This window comes from Diabrotica virgifera, chromosome 3 (genome assembly GCF_917563875.1).
Source record: "Diabrotica virgifera virgifera chromosome 3, PGI_DIABVI_V3a".
Lineage (NCBI taxonomy): Eukaryota > Metazoa > Arthropoda > Insecta > Coleoptera > Chrysomelidae > Diabrotica > Diabrotica virgifera.
Window position 1 is genome coordinate 56169650 of NC_065445.1, and position 16959 is coordinate 56186608.

Consider the following 16959-nt stretch of genomic DNA (forward strand, 5'->3'; position numbering starts at 1 on the left):
ATGTTGAAAACACTTGAAAGTAGAACAATCGGATGAACTTGCTGCCATACTCATAGCCAGTGCCGGATTTACCAATTCTCCGCCCTACGCTAATTAAAAATGCCGCCCCTAAGTTAATTAGGTAAATAGAAACAACACTCCAAAAACTAGATTTTTATTCAAAACATACATGTAGATCAGTATCATAATTACATTACCTTTCGTCGAGATTTCATGCATGCAAATGATTTGAAAATCATATCAAAATCTAAGGTTGTTGCCAAATCAGATTCTATTGTCAATATTGTCAAGAAATTCAGTCTGTATTGCTCCATGCTTGATCTTAAGTATGTTTTTAACAGTTTAAGTGTTGAAAAGGAACGCTCTACCGAGCAAACTGTTCGACGTTAGGAAAAACGACTTTATCAAAGATAAAAAAGGGTAGTTGCGCCTTCAGTGTTGGTATCAACGCTTTGAAGTATTTTATTTGTCTTATCGAAACGCTCTAATATTATTTCCCAGAAATCAAAATTTCAAATTTACTGGCATTGTCATAAGACTAAGTTATGCATAACCGTATACTAAAATCATAATAAAAATGCATTAGAAATACACAAACCAAGACTTAACCGTATCCTAAGTATCAGATAAATTAACTTACACCTTTATAGTGTCCTAGAGTCCTCAAAGGAGCAGCTGCAGCTATGCATGTATTGGGTAACTGTGAAGCATTCATTATAACATGATACCTAATTCTTATGTCACTCTAGCAGCACATTTTCTATCGCACTTCTTCAGTTTTCTGAGGACTTTTCGGATGTTGTCTGAAGACTAAAATACGATGCATTTTTTTTATTACGAATTCATATGCAACAGCCAATATGCATGAAGACAATCAGTCCTTCTTCTTTTAACAATAAATTTTCGTTCACTTCACCATGAATTAGTGCACTTAACGTAAATCGAGAACCTGAATCCAATAACTTCAGAAGGCTGTAGTTTCAGAATAATAGTTTCTTAGACCTAGGTCCCACGGACTTTTTTAATCTACGCACTCCGCACTGAAAACTATCATTGACCGAACTTTCGTTAAATTTGACCGGGTCAACTTATCCATAAGGAGTTCTGCGGGGTCCTTTCTTTTGATTCAATAAAATAAATTCAAATTACGTGTTGACCCTAATTTTATGCTTGGCAGTGTAGTTTGTACATTATTTAACATAAAGATATCCATTAAGTTTTTTTCGTCCGTTAGATGTCTAGATAACTTCTTATCGGTTGCAAAAAAATTAAAAGGTAGACATAAATATAAATATAATTTTAACAAAAACAGATTTGTAAAGAACGACTGATAATGTTCTTATAACTATAAATACTATTTACAGAAACAGTAATTTTCACTGAACAATTTTATATTATACAATGGCTACTCAGGTTCTGCTGTGGCGCCATCTGTGACTGAAGCGACGAAACTGGGGTTGTCGTAATGTTTGCTTGTATGATTTTCTATCACTACATCTATTACCACATCTTTAGGAAGTTCCCAATGTGCGGCGTCGTTGTATTCTAATAGTGCAGGAAGTGTTTTGGTGACGCTTAAAATACATCCTAAAAAGAAAAAATAAAATAAAAATTGGCACAATAGATTTCTTGTCAGATTTTAATATAACATGCACAGTGCTCAACAATAATTAATAAGGATCAATATAATATTCTACGCCAAAAATAGTTTATAAAAATTTAATAAACCCAATTAAAATAATGTACCTATTACATAATAATACAGGGTGTCCAGAAAAGATTGGTCATAAATTATACCAGACATTCTGGAGTCAAAAATAGTTCGATTGAACCTAACTTACCTTAGTACAAATGTGCTCATAAAAAAAAGTTACAGCCCTTTGAAGTTACAAAATGAAAATCGATTTTTCTCAATATATCGCAAACTATCGGAGATTTTTTATTGAAAATGGACATGTATCATTCTCATGGGAGGAGCATCTTAAAACAAAATTATAGTGAGATTTGTCCACCCCATAAAAATTTTATGGGGGTTCTGTTCTTAAACCCCCCTAAACTTTTATGTACGTTCCAATTAATTCATTATTGTGGTACCATTAGTTATACAACGTTTTTAAAACTTTTTTGCCTCTTAGTACTTTTTCGATAAGCCCGTGTTTATCGAGATATTTGGAATATTTGTCGAATCCACCACATATTTGTATATGGTTAAGTACATTATAGAGACCTATTATAATCTGAAAATGTATTTATAATGTACATTTTTGGGTATATTTTGAAAAAGAAGCCACAACTCGATAAAAGGTGACTTATCAAAAAAGACTAAGAGGCAAAAAAGTTTTAAAAACACTGTTTTTAACTAATGGTACCACAATAATAGTTTAATTGGAACGTACACAAACATTTGGGGGGGTTTAAAGGAACAAAACCCCCATAAAATTTGTAAAAAAAGAAGCCGCATCTCGATAAAAACTAGCTTATAGAAAAAATCCTAAGAGACAAAGAAGTTTTAAAAACGTTGTGTTTAACTAATGATACCACAATAATCAATTAATTGGAACGTACACAAAAGTTTGGGGGGGTTTAAGGGAACAAAACCCCCATAAAATTTTTGTGGGGTGGACAAATCTCACTCTAATTTTGTTTTAAAATGCTCCTCCCATGAGAATGATACATGTCCATTTTCAATAAAAAATCTCTGATAGTTTTCGATATATTGAAAAAAATCGATTTTCATTTTGTAACTTCAAAGGGTTGTAACTTTTTTATGAGCACATTTGTACTAAGGTAAGTTAGGTTTAATCGAACTGTTTTTGACCCCAGAATGTCTGGTATTATTTATGACCAATCTTTTCGGGACACCCTGTATAATAATATAATATTCTAATACATAATAATATAATAGGTATAGTCGGTTCGCTAAACTGAGACACAATTGGCTAGTGATTTTAGTTAGTAATTTTGCCAATTTCGTAAAATTGGCAAAAAAAATAATTACTAAATAGTTAATAATTACTAAATAGATACTAATTTTGCCAGTTTTTGCAAAATTGGCCAAAAACAAAAAAATTACCTACTAAAATAACTAGCCAGTTGTGTCTGAGTTTAGCGAACCGACTTTACCAAGACTTTGTTATTGTGGCAATCCGTTTTTTCCTTTTTTTTAGTATCTTCATAGGCCTTGACCCGTGTACCCAAAAAAGTATATTAATAGCAATAGTGATACGAAAAATCACAAAGAGTAAGAAAATGTAGGATTTGATGTTGTTCTGAGCTATTTTCTTGTGGCATTTTTATAATCAATTACTTTTAATGGGAAATAAGTCACAATTTGACCAAAAAACTGATTTTATTAACGTTTCGACGCCCAGGTCAGGTGTCGTTGTCAAAATACAAAATAATACTAATAAACAAAAATGTTGTTGCTTAGTATAAAATTCCTTTAATAATTTATTTAATCTGACTCATTTATATGGGCAATTCAGACATGTATTATACATTTTAAAGTAGAAGACTTTAAAATGATATTGCCAATATTGATGCGTTGCGTTCCTGGGACGACTTTACTAAAAGATAGTTCATTTGATTACATGAAATTAACCCAACTCAAGAATATCCGCCACAAAAAATCATAGCATGTGATCTGTCTTTAAAAAGACAACCAAATGCAACGGTGGCAGTAAAATTCTCGCGTTAGAGACTCCATAGTAAATCACGAGGGAAAACCAGGAAAAAACCTCGTGATACTACCCGACATCGTAAGTATTTGTGATTACATTTAGTTTATTCTCAAATCTAATACCAAATTCCGACTTTAATATATATATTAAATTGTTTTCCCTCGTGATTTACTATGGAGTCTCTAACGCGAGAATTTTACTGCCACCGTTGCATTTGGTTGTCTTTTTAAAGACAGATCACATGCTATGATTTTTTGTGGCGGATATTCTTGAGTTGGGTTGATTTCATGTAATCAAATGAACTATCTTTTAGTAAAGTCGTCCCAGGAACGCAACTCATCAATATTGGCAATATCATTTTAAAATCTTCTACTTTAAAATGTATATAAGTACATGTCTGAATTGCCGATATAAATGAGTCAGATTAAATAAATTATTAGAAGAATTTTTTACTAAGCAACAACATTTTTGTTTATTAGTATTATTTTGTATTTTGACAACGACATCCGACTTGGGCGTCGAAACGTTAATAAAATAATTTTTTTGGTAAAATTGTGGCTTATTTCCCATTAAAAGTAATTGATTATGTAGGATTTGCTTTTATAAATATGCTGGTTTTATTTTGTTTTTCCGTAAGACAAAAATTGGTTAAAAAATTGGCTGTTCACTTGCTATGGCAAGTTTGCATACACTCGTGACTAGTGATTCGTTCAAGCCCTTTCAACTACAACCCTTTCAAAAATAAGCACTTTAAACCGGTGAAACTTACACATCTTATAAAAATTAGATAAGTACAGTAAAATTGTTTGTAAAACGGTAACGATTAATTTCATTTGGGGTGCTAAATAGTCGGAGATTTTTACGATTTTTTTTTACCAAAAAATAAGGTGCCAACTTTATTTTGAACGCAACACGCTTAGTTTTGATGCTAGAAACTTTTTTAAAAAATAAAAATAAACACTTGCAAAATTTTAAAAAGTTTTAATGGGGTTTTCTCGAAAATTGCTTTATTTTTTGGATATTTCATATTGAAATATTCCATTTGGAATTTGACGAATAAAAACGTTTTTTCATGAGCTACAAATTTACTGTTGATGGGTCTGTAGACTTCAAGAATACACAATTTTTTTCGTTTTTTTTGTATGCTATACTTTTTATTATTACTTTTTCAGTTATTTGCGAAAAACCGCCTAAAAATGTAGTTTTTTTTGTCGAAAAATAAACATTTTTAATCGCAAATAACTCGGAAAGTAATTGATCCATTTCCGGACTTATTTTAAACGCGCGTTTTTCACCCCCAAGAAGGGGGGACTGTCAACCCAATTTAAAGCAACAAACGGCACATTTTCAACTTTGAAGTGGAGTGTAAGTAGAACCTAAATCCAAATTTTTATGCAATTCGGAGTTGACCCTGAAAATTACATAGTATCGCCCTATTTCCTGGTCATTTACTGGACTATAGGTCCTGTTAAAATTTAATTTTAAAAGATAATAATTAAAAGATTTAACATAAATCGTCTAACATTTATTGGCTTTTAATGATCTAGTAAAAATTCCACCTCAATAAATATAAAAATATACCAGTATACAGAAAGTCATTATGACGCAAAAGATATCTAATATATTGGAAGAAACATCATAATACCTTGACAAACATTATTTTCTAACAAATATATTGTGTATTTTTCTGTAAGATTAAATAGAGAAATTTAGAGCTATTCAAAGAAATACAGGTTTTTAATAGGTGGCTGTTGTGAGAGAGTTACCTATTTTATCCATTAACTGAGAACAAGAACATAACTGTAGAATTTTTCTTGAAATAATTGGAAAGAAACATATAGAAAGAAACTTCTTGACATATTCTTTGCCTTTGGAGCACCTAGTATTTTTCAAAACGACAATGGACGATAATTCTCCAATAGAATTATAGAAAAACTTTGCTCCATGTGGGAAGATTTGAAGATAGTACACGGTCAGCCAAGACACAGTCAGTCACAAGGATCTGTTGAACGTGACGATCCTGGTTCCTGGTTGGAAAGCATCCAAACAAATAAGTGGTCAGCGAACAAACAAACAGAGGATCTTCGATTTGTACAATTCGCCAAGAACCGACCTTACCATTCTGGCATCAAGTTATGTATGTTTGGGGTTTCTGCCAAAATTGGTTTGAAAACTTTATTACTGCAAAAAAATGCCCTAGGAAATATTTCGACTGAAGAAGATTTGGAAGGATTGGTGGAACAAGTAGAAGAAACCAAGTCAGGTCCTGATTTTCTAAAGAACGTGAGAAAGCAGAAGTGGATGAACCAAATGAGCTTCTAATAGAACAAGAACCACAACAACTTCAGCAACCACCAGTGAATGAATCTAATAGTCCGTTTGCTGACGGTAAAATATTGCAAAACCGATAAATTTTAAAGAAACGCTTAGATTGACATGAAATTTGGCATAGGTACACAAAGGTAACATACACAAAGGTAACGTTTCACCCCTTCGTGTAGGTGAAAAAATATACGTTCAAAATAAGTCCGGAAATAGTTTATAGAGATAAATATAGACTAATTATAAGTAACTTTTGTTCTACAGCATTTTTTCACTAAGTTAATACTTTTCGAGTATTGGTGAGTAAATATATGTTAATTTTTCAACAAAAAAAACACACGTTTTTAACGGTTTTTGAAAATAACTCAAAGAGTAAGTATTTTATCTAAAAAAACATTGTTAGCAAAAATATAGCCCATTAAAAAGTAAAAAAAATGGTGAATATATGAGATCCCTAGGCCCTGTAAAAGAAGAGTTGTAACTAATGAAAAATATATTCATACGAAGAAATCACCAAAAAATAAAGCACTTTTTGGGGAAAACTCATTACAACTTTTTTAAAGTGTTAAAAAACTTTAATTTTGATTTTTTAAAAAGTTTCTGGAATTAAAAGTAAGGACGTTACGCTCAAAATAAATTTGGTCCCTTTTTTTGGTAAAAAAATCGGGAAAGTCACCCCCTATGGTGGTATACTAAATATTCACAAAAGCAATACCTACATTTGTAATGTTGCAAATACTACAGATGCATGTAGGTGCAATACTACCTTACTTGTGTGTAGTCGGTTTTCTTTTAGCTACAGTGCATTTACCTCTAGTTTAATTAAATTACCCCAGATAACTTTTTTTGAAAGGGATGATGAAAAATTAGTAGCGGAGGAGGATTAAAAATTTTTTCTCGTGGTAAAAGCCATGATGCGTTATCGTCATAATAATAGTTTTTTAGATTATCCTCTTGGTGAGCCATTATTAGCCCTAAAAATTTTTAATAAGTTTTTATAAATAATTATGGCACGACAAAACACAAAAACTAATAGTCGTTTGTCGTTTGCGTGTGTTGAGTAAGTGTCTTGTTACTTTGCAAAGTCGACGTCATTGTCTTTGCAAAGAGACGCTAATTGTATCCGAACGTCTGCGGTCCCTCCGGTGAGTAAAAATTATAATTTTAAATCTGTACTGAAAAGTAAAAAGATCTAAGTCATAAAATGTTGATTTTTTTAATACGTTAAAAAGTCCATGAAACGTAATCGACTAATTTTCATTTCTATTTAAAAAGGACAAAATGTTAAAAAGTGTTGAAATTCAATCGCGTTTCATCACTATTAATCGATTTTTTAACGTAAGAAGGTACTAAAAAACTTCCCAAATCAATATTTTTTGACTCAAGACCTTTTTACTTATCAGTAGGTACAGAAATAATAAAACAGAAAAAACATTGGTTTCCAACTTTTTTCGGAATATGTTCCATAGACTTATAGATAAAATATTACATACACATTATAAAAGAAATATCTAATCCTATAAAAGACTAAAGCGACAAGTCGCGCAGTGTGTCCGGGTCATTTGTCGATATGTAAACATTAAATGACGTTTAATAAAGGTCATTTTATTTTTATTTTTTTTATAACAGCTTCTTGAACCGATTTAACTAATTCGATTTTGAAACATTTGTAGAAATCCAAGGAAGGTTCAAAAGGTGAAAAAATGTAATGAAATTGTAAAGAAAGGGTCGCTTGCAGTTTCTCAACTGTCATCAATACGCCTAACTTCACGCGTAACTTTGATACGAGAATTATAAAAAAAATATGCATTGAAATCCAGGGGAACGCCAGGTTTTCTCAACACGACTCTACCTTATCGGCAGAGTCTACGAGAAATGTACGGTAAATTGAAGCTGTAATTACAAAGAAAGAAATATACACACACCGGCAAAATTAGCCGAACACCTTAAAAGTGGGACATGTTTGATGTCTTGGATTTCCTAAACCTGTTATCCGATTTTAGTAATTTTTTTAGTATGTTATAGCCTTATTATTTAAGAATATCGGTGTAATAATATTGTTGCTAGACAGGTAAATCTCATTTTATACCGGGTGTAACAATCATACTGTGTTTTTTTCTTAAAGTTCGGAACACCCTGTGGAATATTCTAGCCTTCATAAAATATTGAAACTACAACTCAATTATAGCCTTAGGCTTTCTTAACATTTTCTTTTTTAACTTATTTGCTTAGGTTGAAAAATAAAAAAGTTACAAGCTTTAACAACTAGCCATGTTTTCCATCAATAAAACCTCATAGTAGGGGAGGAAAGTATGCTAAATTTGCAGTTACTCGAGCGTTATGGGGACCTATTGGATTGTGAAGATTGGGTGCTAAAACAAAAAAAAGTTAAGTTTTCCATAAACTGTGGGACTCTCCATATTTTAATTTAATTTTCCATTTCCACCAATCGTTTTTTGCGATTATAGCGCCATCCATCCATAATTGGAAAAAATGTTGCGAATAAAATTGCTTATTTTTACGTCACGAATCCAAATCTGCAATAAAAATTGGGGGCTCCTACTTAAGATTTTAAAGTAACCCCCCACCCCACCTCCGTGGGGGGTCGTGTTTGGTGCCATTCGATAGATTTTTGAAAAATATTGAATACGTGTATTTTGCAGTTCTACGATCTGATGTTCATTTCGCGAAATATCGTATTTAAAATTTCTAATTTACCCCCACCCCTCTCCGTGGGGTGACGTATTTAGTATTATTCGATTGATTCTTGAAAAATGTTGAACATGTATTTTTTAGTTTTTTGATCTGACGTTTATTTTTTTTGTGACACTGTGACTCGCCCATTTTCTTACGCCCCGCTCAAATCGTCAGATTTTTGAAATATACACTATTTTGCATGTACATACTTAATACCTTATCTTAACATGACGATTTTGAGTTTTTCTAAGAAGAGATTTTTTTTTCGGTCCCCCCTTAATGAATTCCCCGGTGTTAAGAACCAATATATGGTATAGGTACATTTACAAGGTACAAGGTTTCTCCCCATGTGATAATCTGACGCGCTCGAGTAACTGCAAAAATCCCCGCTTGGACTCCCCTACTATCATTATCTGCACAAACAAACAATCCCAAAGTAATTAAATAGATGTATTAAATAAATAAATTACTAAGCGATGTCACAAGCTGAACTAGCTTCGAGGGGGGTTTTAATGTCAAACGCTGAGCGCACATGCACTTAAATCAAGTATGTAATATTCAGTATTTATTTTTGCATGTTTTTTTACAAATTTTATATACAACATCGGCGAAAAATGAACATCAGATCGAAAAACTGCAAAATACACGTACCTATTCAATATTTTTGAAAAATCTATCGAATGGCACCAAACACGAGCCCCCACGGAGGTGGGGTGGGGGATTTAATATAAAATCTTAAATGGGATCCCCCAATTTTTATTGGAGATTTGGATTTCTTACTTAAAAATAAGCAACTTTTATTCGACACATTTTTTCGAATTATGGATAGATCGCGCTAAAATCGGAAAAAAACGATTGTTTCAAATGGAAAATTAAATTAAAAAATGAAAAGTCCCCCACTATACGGAAAACTTAGCTTAACCTTTTTCTGGTTTTAGCATATACTCTTCACAATCCAATAGGTCCCCATAACGCTCGATTAACTGCAAATTTAGCATACTTTCCTCCCCTACTATGAGGATTTATTGATGAAAAACGTGGATAGCTGTTAACGCATATAACTTTTTTATTATCCCACATAATTAAATGAATCGCAAAGGAAAATGTTAAGAAAGCCTAACTCTACAACCGAGTTTTAATTATAATATTTTACATAAGCTAGAATATTCCACAGGGTGTTCCAAACTTTAAGAAAAAAACACAGTATGATTTGTACACCCGGTATAAAATGATATTTACCTGTATAGCAACAATATTATCACAACGATATTCTTAAATAATAAGGCTACAACATACAATATACAAAGATCACTCAAATCGGACCATTTGTTTAGGAAATTCGAGACATCAAACATGTCCCATTTTTAAGGTGTTCGGCTAATTTTGCCGGTGTGTGTATATGTCTTTGTACTCTCTTTATAACGCTTAAAGAAATACGGGATCTGGATTTCAATGCATATTTTTTTATAATTCCCGTATCAAAGTTACGCGTGAAGTTAGGGGTATTGATGACAGTTGAAAAAACGTGGGCGACCCGAAATCCAGATCCCGTAATTTCTTGAGCATTATAAAGTGAGTACAAAGACATAAGATAATTTTTGAAGATATTCTTCTTTAGGCGCGATTCGATTGAAGGTAAAATTGTACATAAATCTGCGCGCCTGCGCACACAGACAGTATGTAGTTCCTTGCTAATCTTTCAAGATAGGTGTTTATGTATCTGTATCCGTGCAAATAAGTAATTAAAAGAATATATTAGTCTTTTTAGTAACTGTATTATTTATTATAATTCTTGTGTTTTTGGATTTGTGTTTCTCTGTAGTAAAATAATAAAATATTTATAGTATTTGTCGCCGTGTTGTGTAATTATATCCGAAACTTACATGTCAATTAGAAGGACCTCGCTGGTGTAGTTGCTAGGGCTTTAGCTCCGAGATTGGAATGACGCGGGTTCGAATCCTGGGCGATTCATATTTTTTTTTTGGTTGTTTTAATAAAAATTTTTTTAAAGTGGTAGATAAGAAAGTTAGTTTAACTTTTAAATAAAATACAAATAACCTGTTAAGTATATTTACTTCGTTGAAATTACCTATATAATAGAAGAATATCTTCTTATAGTGTTTTTACTACAAAAACGTTATTACGTAGGTCAAAATTTTTGACGTAAGAGAACTGTCAAAACATTAGAATGTGACTTTTCATCATGGCCACGTTAATGTCATTACTTGTCGGAGATATTTTTATTTGTTTTTGTTTACTGTACAAATAATATCTCTAGTTCTTTATTCTAATTAATGATGTCAATCGGATTTCATCAATTGCGGAAATATATTATTCATATCCCAAAATATTTGTTAATGTTAACGAAAATACATAATGATATTCCATAACATCAACTCTAGAATTGAAATTTGTGTAGCACAGCTAAAATACGACACCAACACTGAACTGCCCGATCTTGTATAAGCGTCCACATGGAATTTTAATAAGAAAAACGTAATCGCGATTGCATTGAGAATTTTATAATTATATTAATTAAATAACCAAAAACATTTATTGTTATCAATAATATAAATTTTCTAAACCAATTATTTAAGTTCAATATCCAACACAGCAATAATGAAAAGTCACATTCTAACGTTTTGACAGTTCTCTTACGTCAAAAATTTTGACCTACGTAATAACGTTTTTGTAGTAAAAAAACTATACGTGCGTACAAAGTATACACACATTCTTTTTTTTTTGTAAGTACACCTTCAGTTTACCTACTTCTCTTAGACTCTACACCTTATCGGTAGAGTCGTGTTGAGAAACTGCAGACTGCAGCCTACCTGCAAAGACAATACTAAAGACAACAATATTATTTTCATATACAGTCACTAAAAACTGCAGCTATATTTGCGTCTGTTTATTTTTTACGTTTTCCGCGAATTACTTCGTAACCCTACCAGTGAAAACTTTTTTTATTATACAGTGATGAGCACGCTAATAACCGGAAAAATAACGCAAAAGTTGGAAAACATAATACATTGCGAAACAAAAAGAGATGAAACTAGTGGAGGTGGAAATTATCGTTATAAACCTAAAAATTAACATTAAATTACATAATTTCCCACCTTTAGACGTATCAGAGGAGTATGACAACTGTCACTATGACAGTAGAATTTTATAAAATACTCCTGTCACAGACGTCTAAAGGTGGGAAGCTATGAAATGTAATGCTAATTTATACGTTTATAACAATTATTTCCACCTCCACTAGTTTCATCTTTTTTTTCCATCTTTTGCGTTATTTTGCCGATTATCAGCGGGCTCATCACTGTATAAGGATTGCTCCTGTAGTGATCCTTTCTCAAGTTAGCGTACCCCTTTTCTAACTTGGCTACACCTTACTTAAGATGGGCCAATAAATTCGAAATACGTATAAAAGGTTACCCTCCATTATTTTATATTTTCTTTTATATTCACTATAAATATAATAGGTCTGGATTCCGCGTCTGAATAGAAAGCTGAAAATTTGTTAATAGCTTAAGGGTATCTAGTCGGACAAACTTTGATGTATGGGAACACTGGAATAGGGGAAGTTTTAATTGTGGAACAGGTTAAAAATATGGAACGTCAGACTACGAAAACGTCCCATGTATTTTGTCTAACAGAACTTCCAATTGCTTTGTTACCCTTTGATTAAACTACCATGCAAAAATCAGACTGCTATTTATCACCAATTGGGCATTTTAATAAGTCCGACACGTAGAAAATGTCAAATAACTGGAATTACGTTGGTGACAAATAGCAGTCTGATTTTTGCATGAGAGTTTAATGAAAGGGCAACAAATCAATTGGAAGTTCTATCCGACAAAATACATGGGACGTTTTCATAGTCGGACGTTTCAAATTTTTAACCTGTTCCACAATTAAAACTTCCCCTGTTCCAGTGTTCCTATACATTAAAGTTTGTCCGACTAGACACCCTTAAGCTATTAACAAATTTTCAGCCTGCTCTTAATCAATTTTTCTTTGGTAAGCGGGATCCAGACCTATAAGCTACCTAGACATTTGTATTAATAATATTGACAAGACATTTAATAAATCTATATCGTTTATAAAAATAATGCATTTATATGAATCCTCTAGCTCTAGCAGAAACCGTTAAAAACATGGATTAAGGAAATAGTAACTTGTCATGTATCAATAATTTAATTTGAGTAACAAATGATTTCTAATGTAGGGGAGCCCAAGCGGGGCTTTTGCAGTTACTCGAGCGCGTCAGAAACCTGGTACCCTGCAGATGTACCTCTACCATATATTGGCTCTTAACACAGGGAAGTTCGTTAAGGGGGCCCGAAAAAAAATCTATCCTTAAAAATACTCGAAATGGTCAGATTAAGATAAGGTAAGTTAAGTACTGTTATGCTCTATTATATCTATTTAATTAGATTGATTAGCAAATTCTTACTTTAATTAATTATTCAATTATTTAATTTACTGCCTATGTAAAACAAAAACTAAATTCAAATTAAATTTTCCAATCAATTTTATTCTCAGGGCTAATTTTGTATTGGATACAATACCTGTGACCTGTGGCTTCTAATATTTCTGATTGCTTACTTCTTCCAGGGTGGAAACAGGGAAATTGAAAACACTCAATATCATATAAATGTAATCTATTGTTTTTATCAAATAAGCCGTGTACATGTGATTCAAAAAATATTAAATTTAAACTTTGTTGCAACAATCTCTTAATCAATTAAACTCTAACTCTGATATCTCCTTGTTTTTACAAAAAAAATTATTTAATTAATTTATTATTTACTCATACTAAATTTAATAAAATTTACTTTTCTTCTTTTGACTTGATTTCTTAAATTTTAAATGACTAACTGCGTAAAAAAAGTTCAATAAACCAATAAACAAATATGGGTTTGATATAAACAAATTTTCTCCATTCCGACAAATAAATTGACTGACCTTTTTGTTTCTTCACTGCCTCGTTCTCTGGATTGCGCCGTCCTTGATTCTCCCAAACACGTACCCTCTGGATGCTGCGAAAAAGTCCCTCTCGTCACGACTGCTTCCAAAAATCATACAGGATTTCAAAAGAAGCTCCCTCGGACCAGGAAAATTGACTCTTCAACCGGTCGACAATTTGGTTTCCACTTGATTCTGCTCGCAAAGGCCGATTACACACACTCTACACTGATTACTAAACTTTTAAAACAAAAACCTGGACTGCCTTCCACCGATGTTAATTACACAGTGACCTCTCATCTCTCGCCAAAATTCTGACTCCTCATTTCTTCTCCCTTCTACCTCATCTTTCCCACTCTATCAAAAACACGCCTCTCTCAAAACCATTCATACCCATTTCTTCTGAAACAAATATTTTTCCACAGAACTTTTCTAATTTGTCATTTTTCAAGAGATATCATAATTAGTTATTTCCTACTTTCTACTTCATACAATTCTCTAACCTCAACATCTAAAACCTCATACAATTGTATACCACATAAAAAACCTTCTCGGAAAGGATCTTAAAGCCGTCTTTGTTTTCGTCAACGATGTCCACTTTCTAATCACCGAAATGTTTGTTCAAGTCCCATGCATTTCGTCGAATCACTTATTAGTCGTTTCACTTTTTTCCGAAACACTTGCTTAGTAGCAAAATTAAATTCTAAACAATTTTGGTGATGAAAATACAGGGTGATGAAAAACTATCATTTTATGGTCGTTGATATAAATTTAATTTTTTCTGAATTTCTTTACAAAAAAAAAAAAACAATTCTACAACAAAATCCCCGCCTTTTGAATTCGATAAAATTCTTTGCATCTGCAACCGATTTTCTCGAGGCAAAACAATTTTCCGGTATACCTATTTCATTATCCTACTTTATGTCCTATTTCCTACCTTAAGTTATTTACTATGTACCCTTCCTTTCTTTACTCATGATATTTGTACACATCGTGAATATTATAAATTCCTCTGATCTTTTCCGAATCCACATGTCTCAAAATATAGCTATTTACCACATTTTCGTTATCTACTATGTAAGGACCCTCGAAAACAGGCATTAACTTTGCACAAATATCGCTAGTGAGATTCGACACTCTTAAGGCCCTCACAAGCACTTTTTCCCCTTTCTGGAACGTCACTGGTCTTCTTCTTCTATTTTAATTTTGTCTTTGGACATATTTCTCATTACTTCGTCGCAGCCTCCTCTGTACCGTTTGCACCACCTGTTGATATATTCTTGGCTCTGGATCTTCCCATGGTCTTCTCGGCATGACACCTTTCATTATGTATTCCGGTGTCTCTTTGGTTATTGTACTTGGGATGGTGTTTAGATACTTTTCGATTTCCGCTATTTTCCTATCCCATCGTCGATGTTGTCCATTCGTCGCAATACGGAGAAATTTTGTCACTTCCTGTATAAAACGTCCAGAGGGATTGCTCTGAGGGTGTCGGATGCTAACAAAATTTGTCTCAATTCCTCTTTCTCGCAGCTGTCCTTTGAAACGATCGTTTCGGAAATACGTTGCATTGTCCAGGAGAATTTTTCTTGGTGTTCCTACTGTATCGATAAAATTGTCGATCTTTCTCATTATTTCTTCTCTTTTTTTGTGGTGCGGCAACTGTATAACTTTACATATTTTGAAAAAACATCCACCATTACCAAAACATGTTTATTCCTTTGGGTCGTCATGATCAGATCACTTAACATATCGATTGCTACAATTTCCAATTTTCCATGGGATCTAATATTTTTTGTGATGTTTTGATTCTTGAAGTTTCTACTTTTATATATTTGACACGTCTCACATTTTTGCGTAACCTCCTTGGTAATGCGGTAGTCCTGTCGACATATATAGATTTCTCTAAAAACCAACCAAACTTTCCTGCTGCCGATATGTCTGTTGTCCTTATGTCATTTTTTTATGATTTTCTCTGCCAGTGTTTGCGTCACCAAATAAAGTTCCTTCCCGTCTATTCTCTTGAAAAATAGGTCGTTTTCCCTCTCTGCTCTTCGTTTTTCTCTCTCGTCCAGTGCTTCTTGATCCATTTGTATCTCATTTAAAGAAAACACGCCTTCTTCTTGGGTAAAGATGTTTAATCCCACGTGTAGCGTGATTGCTTCCTTTTTTCCGGTGTCTTCATCTCGTGTTCGAGCGTCGGCTATGATGTTATCCTTCCCCTTGATATATCGGAACTCAAAATCGTATTCCTGTAATAACAAGATACCTCTGTGTATCCGGTTATTCACCAATCGGTTCTTCATGATGTGGACCAACGCTGCATGATCCGTCTCGATTGTGAATTTCGCCCCTAGCAGATAAAATCTTAATTTGATCACACAAAATAGTACGCTGGCAAACTCTAGTTCGGTCACACTATATTTTCACTCATGTGTTTTTGTCACCCGAGATATAAAACATATTGGCACTTCTTGTTCGTTTTGTACTTGCGATAATACTCCTGCAAACTTTTGGATGGACGCATCTGTTCGAAGTATGAATGGTAGATCATACATCGGATGATATATTTTCGTTCCTTTTGAAAATTCATCTTTTAGCATTTGAAACGCCTTCTCCTGTTCCTCCTTCCAATTCCATTTTATCCCTTTCTTTAGTAATTTTATTAAAGGTATTTCCTTTTGACTTAAATCGGGAATTAATTTTTTAAAATAATTGATCGTACCGAGAAAACCCCTCAATGTTTTAAGATTTGTTGGTCTTGGGTATTCGTCAATGAGCTTGATTCTGTCTTCGGCTAAACTAACTCCTTTTGTGTCCAACTTGAAACCCAAATATATCACTTCCTTTTGGAAAAATTGACATTTTTCGATGTTCAATTTCAATTCTGCTGTATCCAATTCCTCCAGAATTATTTTTATATGTTTCAAATGGCTCTGTTTATCTTGTGAAAAAGTCAATAAATCATCTATGTAGTGGACTATGAAATCTTCATGGTGGTTTAGGATGGCGTGTAGTGCTCTGACCAATGCTGCACACGCACTTTGCAATCCAAAAGGCACTACCTTAAATCGGTATACAATACCATCGATGGAAAATGCTGTGTAATTTCTACATTTTTCAGCTAAAGTTATCAACCAAAAACTATGCTTTAAATCAATTTTAGAAAATATGTGTGAACTCGTAATTCTTCCAAAAATGGCCTCGCTGTTTAAAGGTGATTCATATTGTGATACAGTGTGTTGGTTGATATTTCTGGCATCCAAGCATAGCCTCAATTCTCCACTACTTT

General features: G+C 32.9%; 1 protein-coding gene across 1 annotated transcript in view; it reads right to left on the minus strand.

The window, feature by feature from the left end:
* Positions 1 to 1276: 1276 nt before the first annotated feature.
* Positions 1277 to 16959, minus strand: part of LOC114324504 (ammonium transporter Rh type B) — a 289838-nt gene continuing 274155 nt past the window's right edge. Inside the window, exon 7 of the mRNA XM_050645109.1 lies at positions 1277 to 1587. Coding sequence (XP_050501066.1) covers positions 1406 to 1587 — 182 coding nt within the window. The 3' untranslated portion in view covers positions 1277 to 1405. The remainder of the gene's footprint in view (positions 1588 to 16959) is intronic.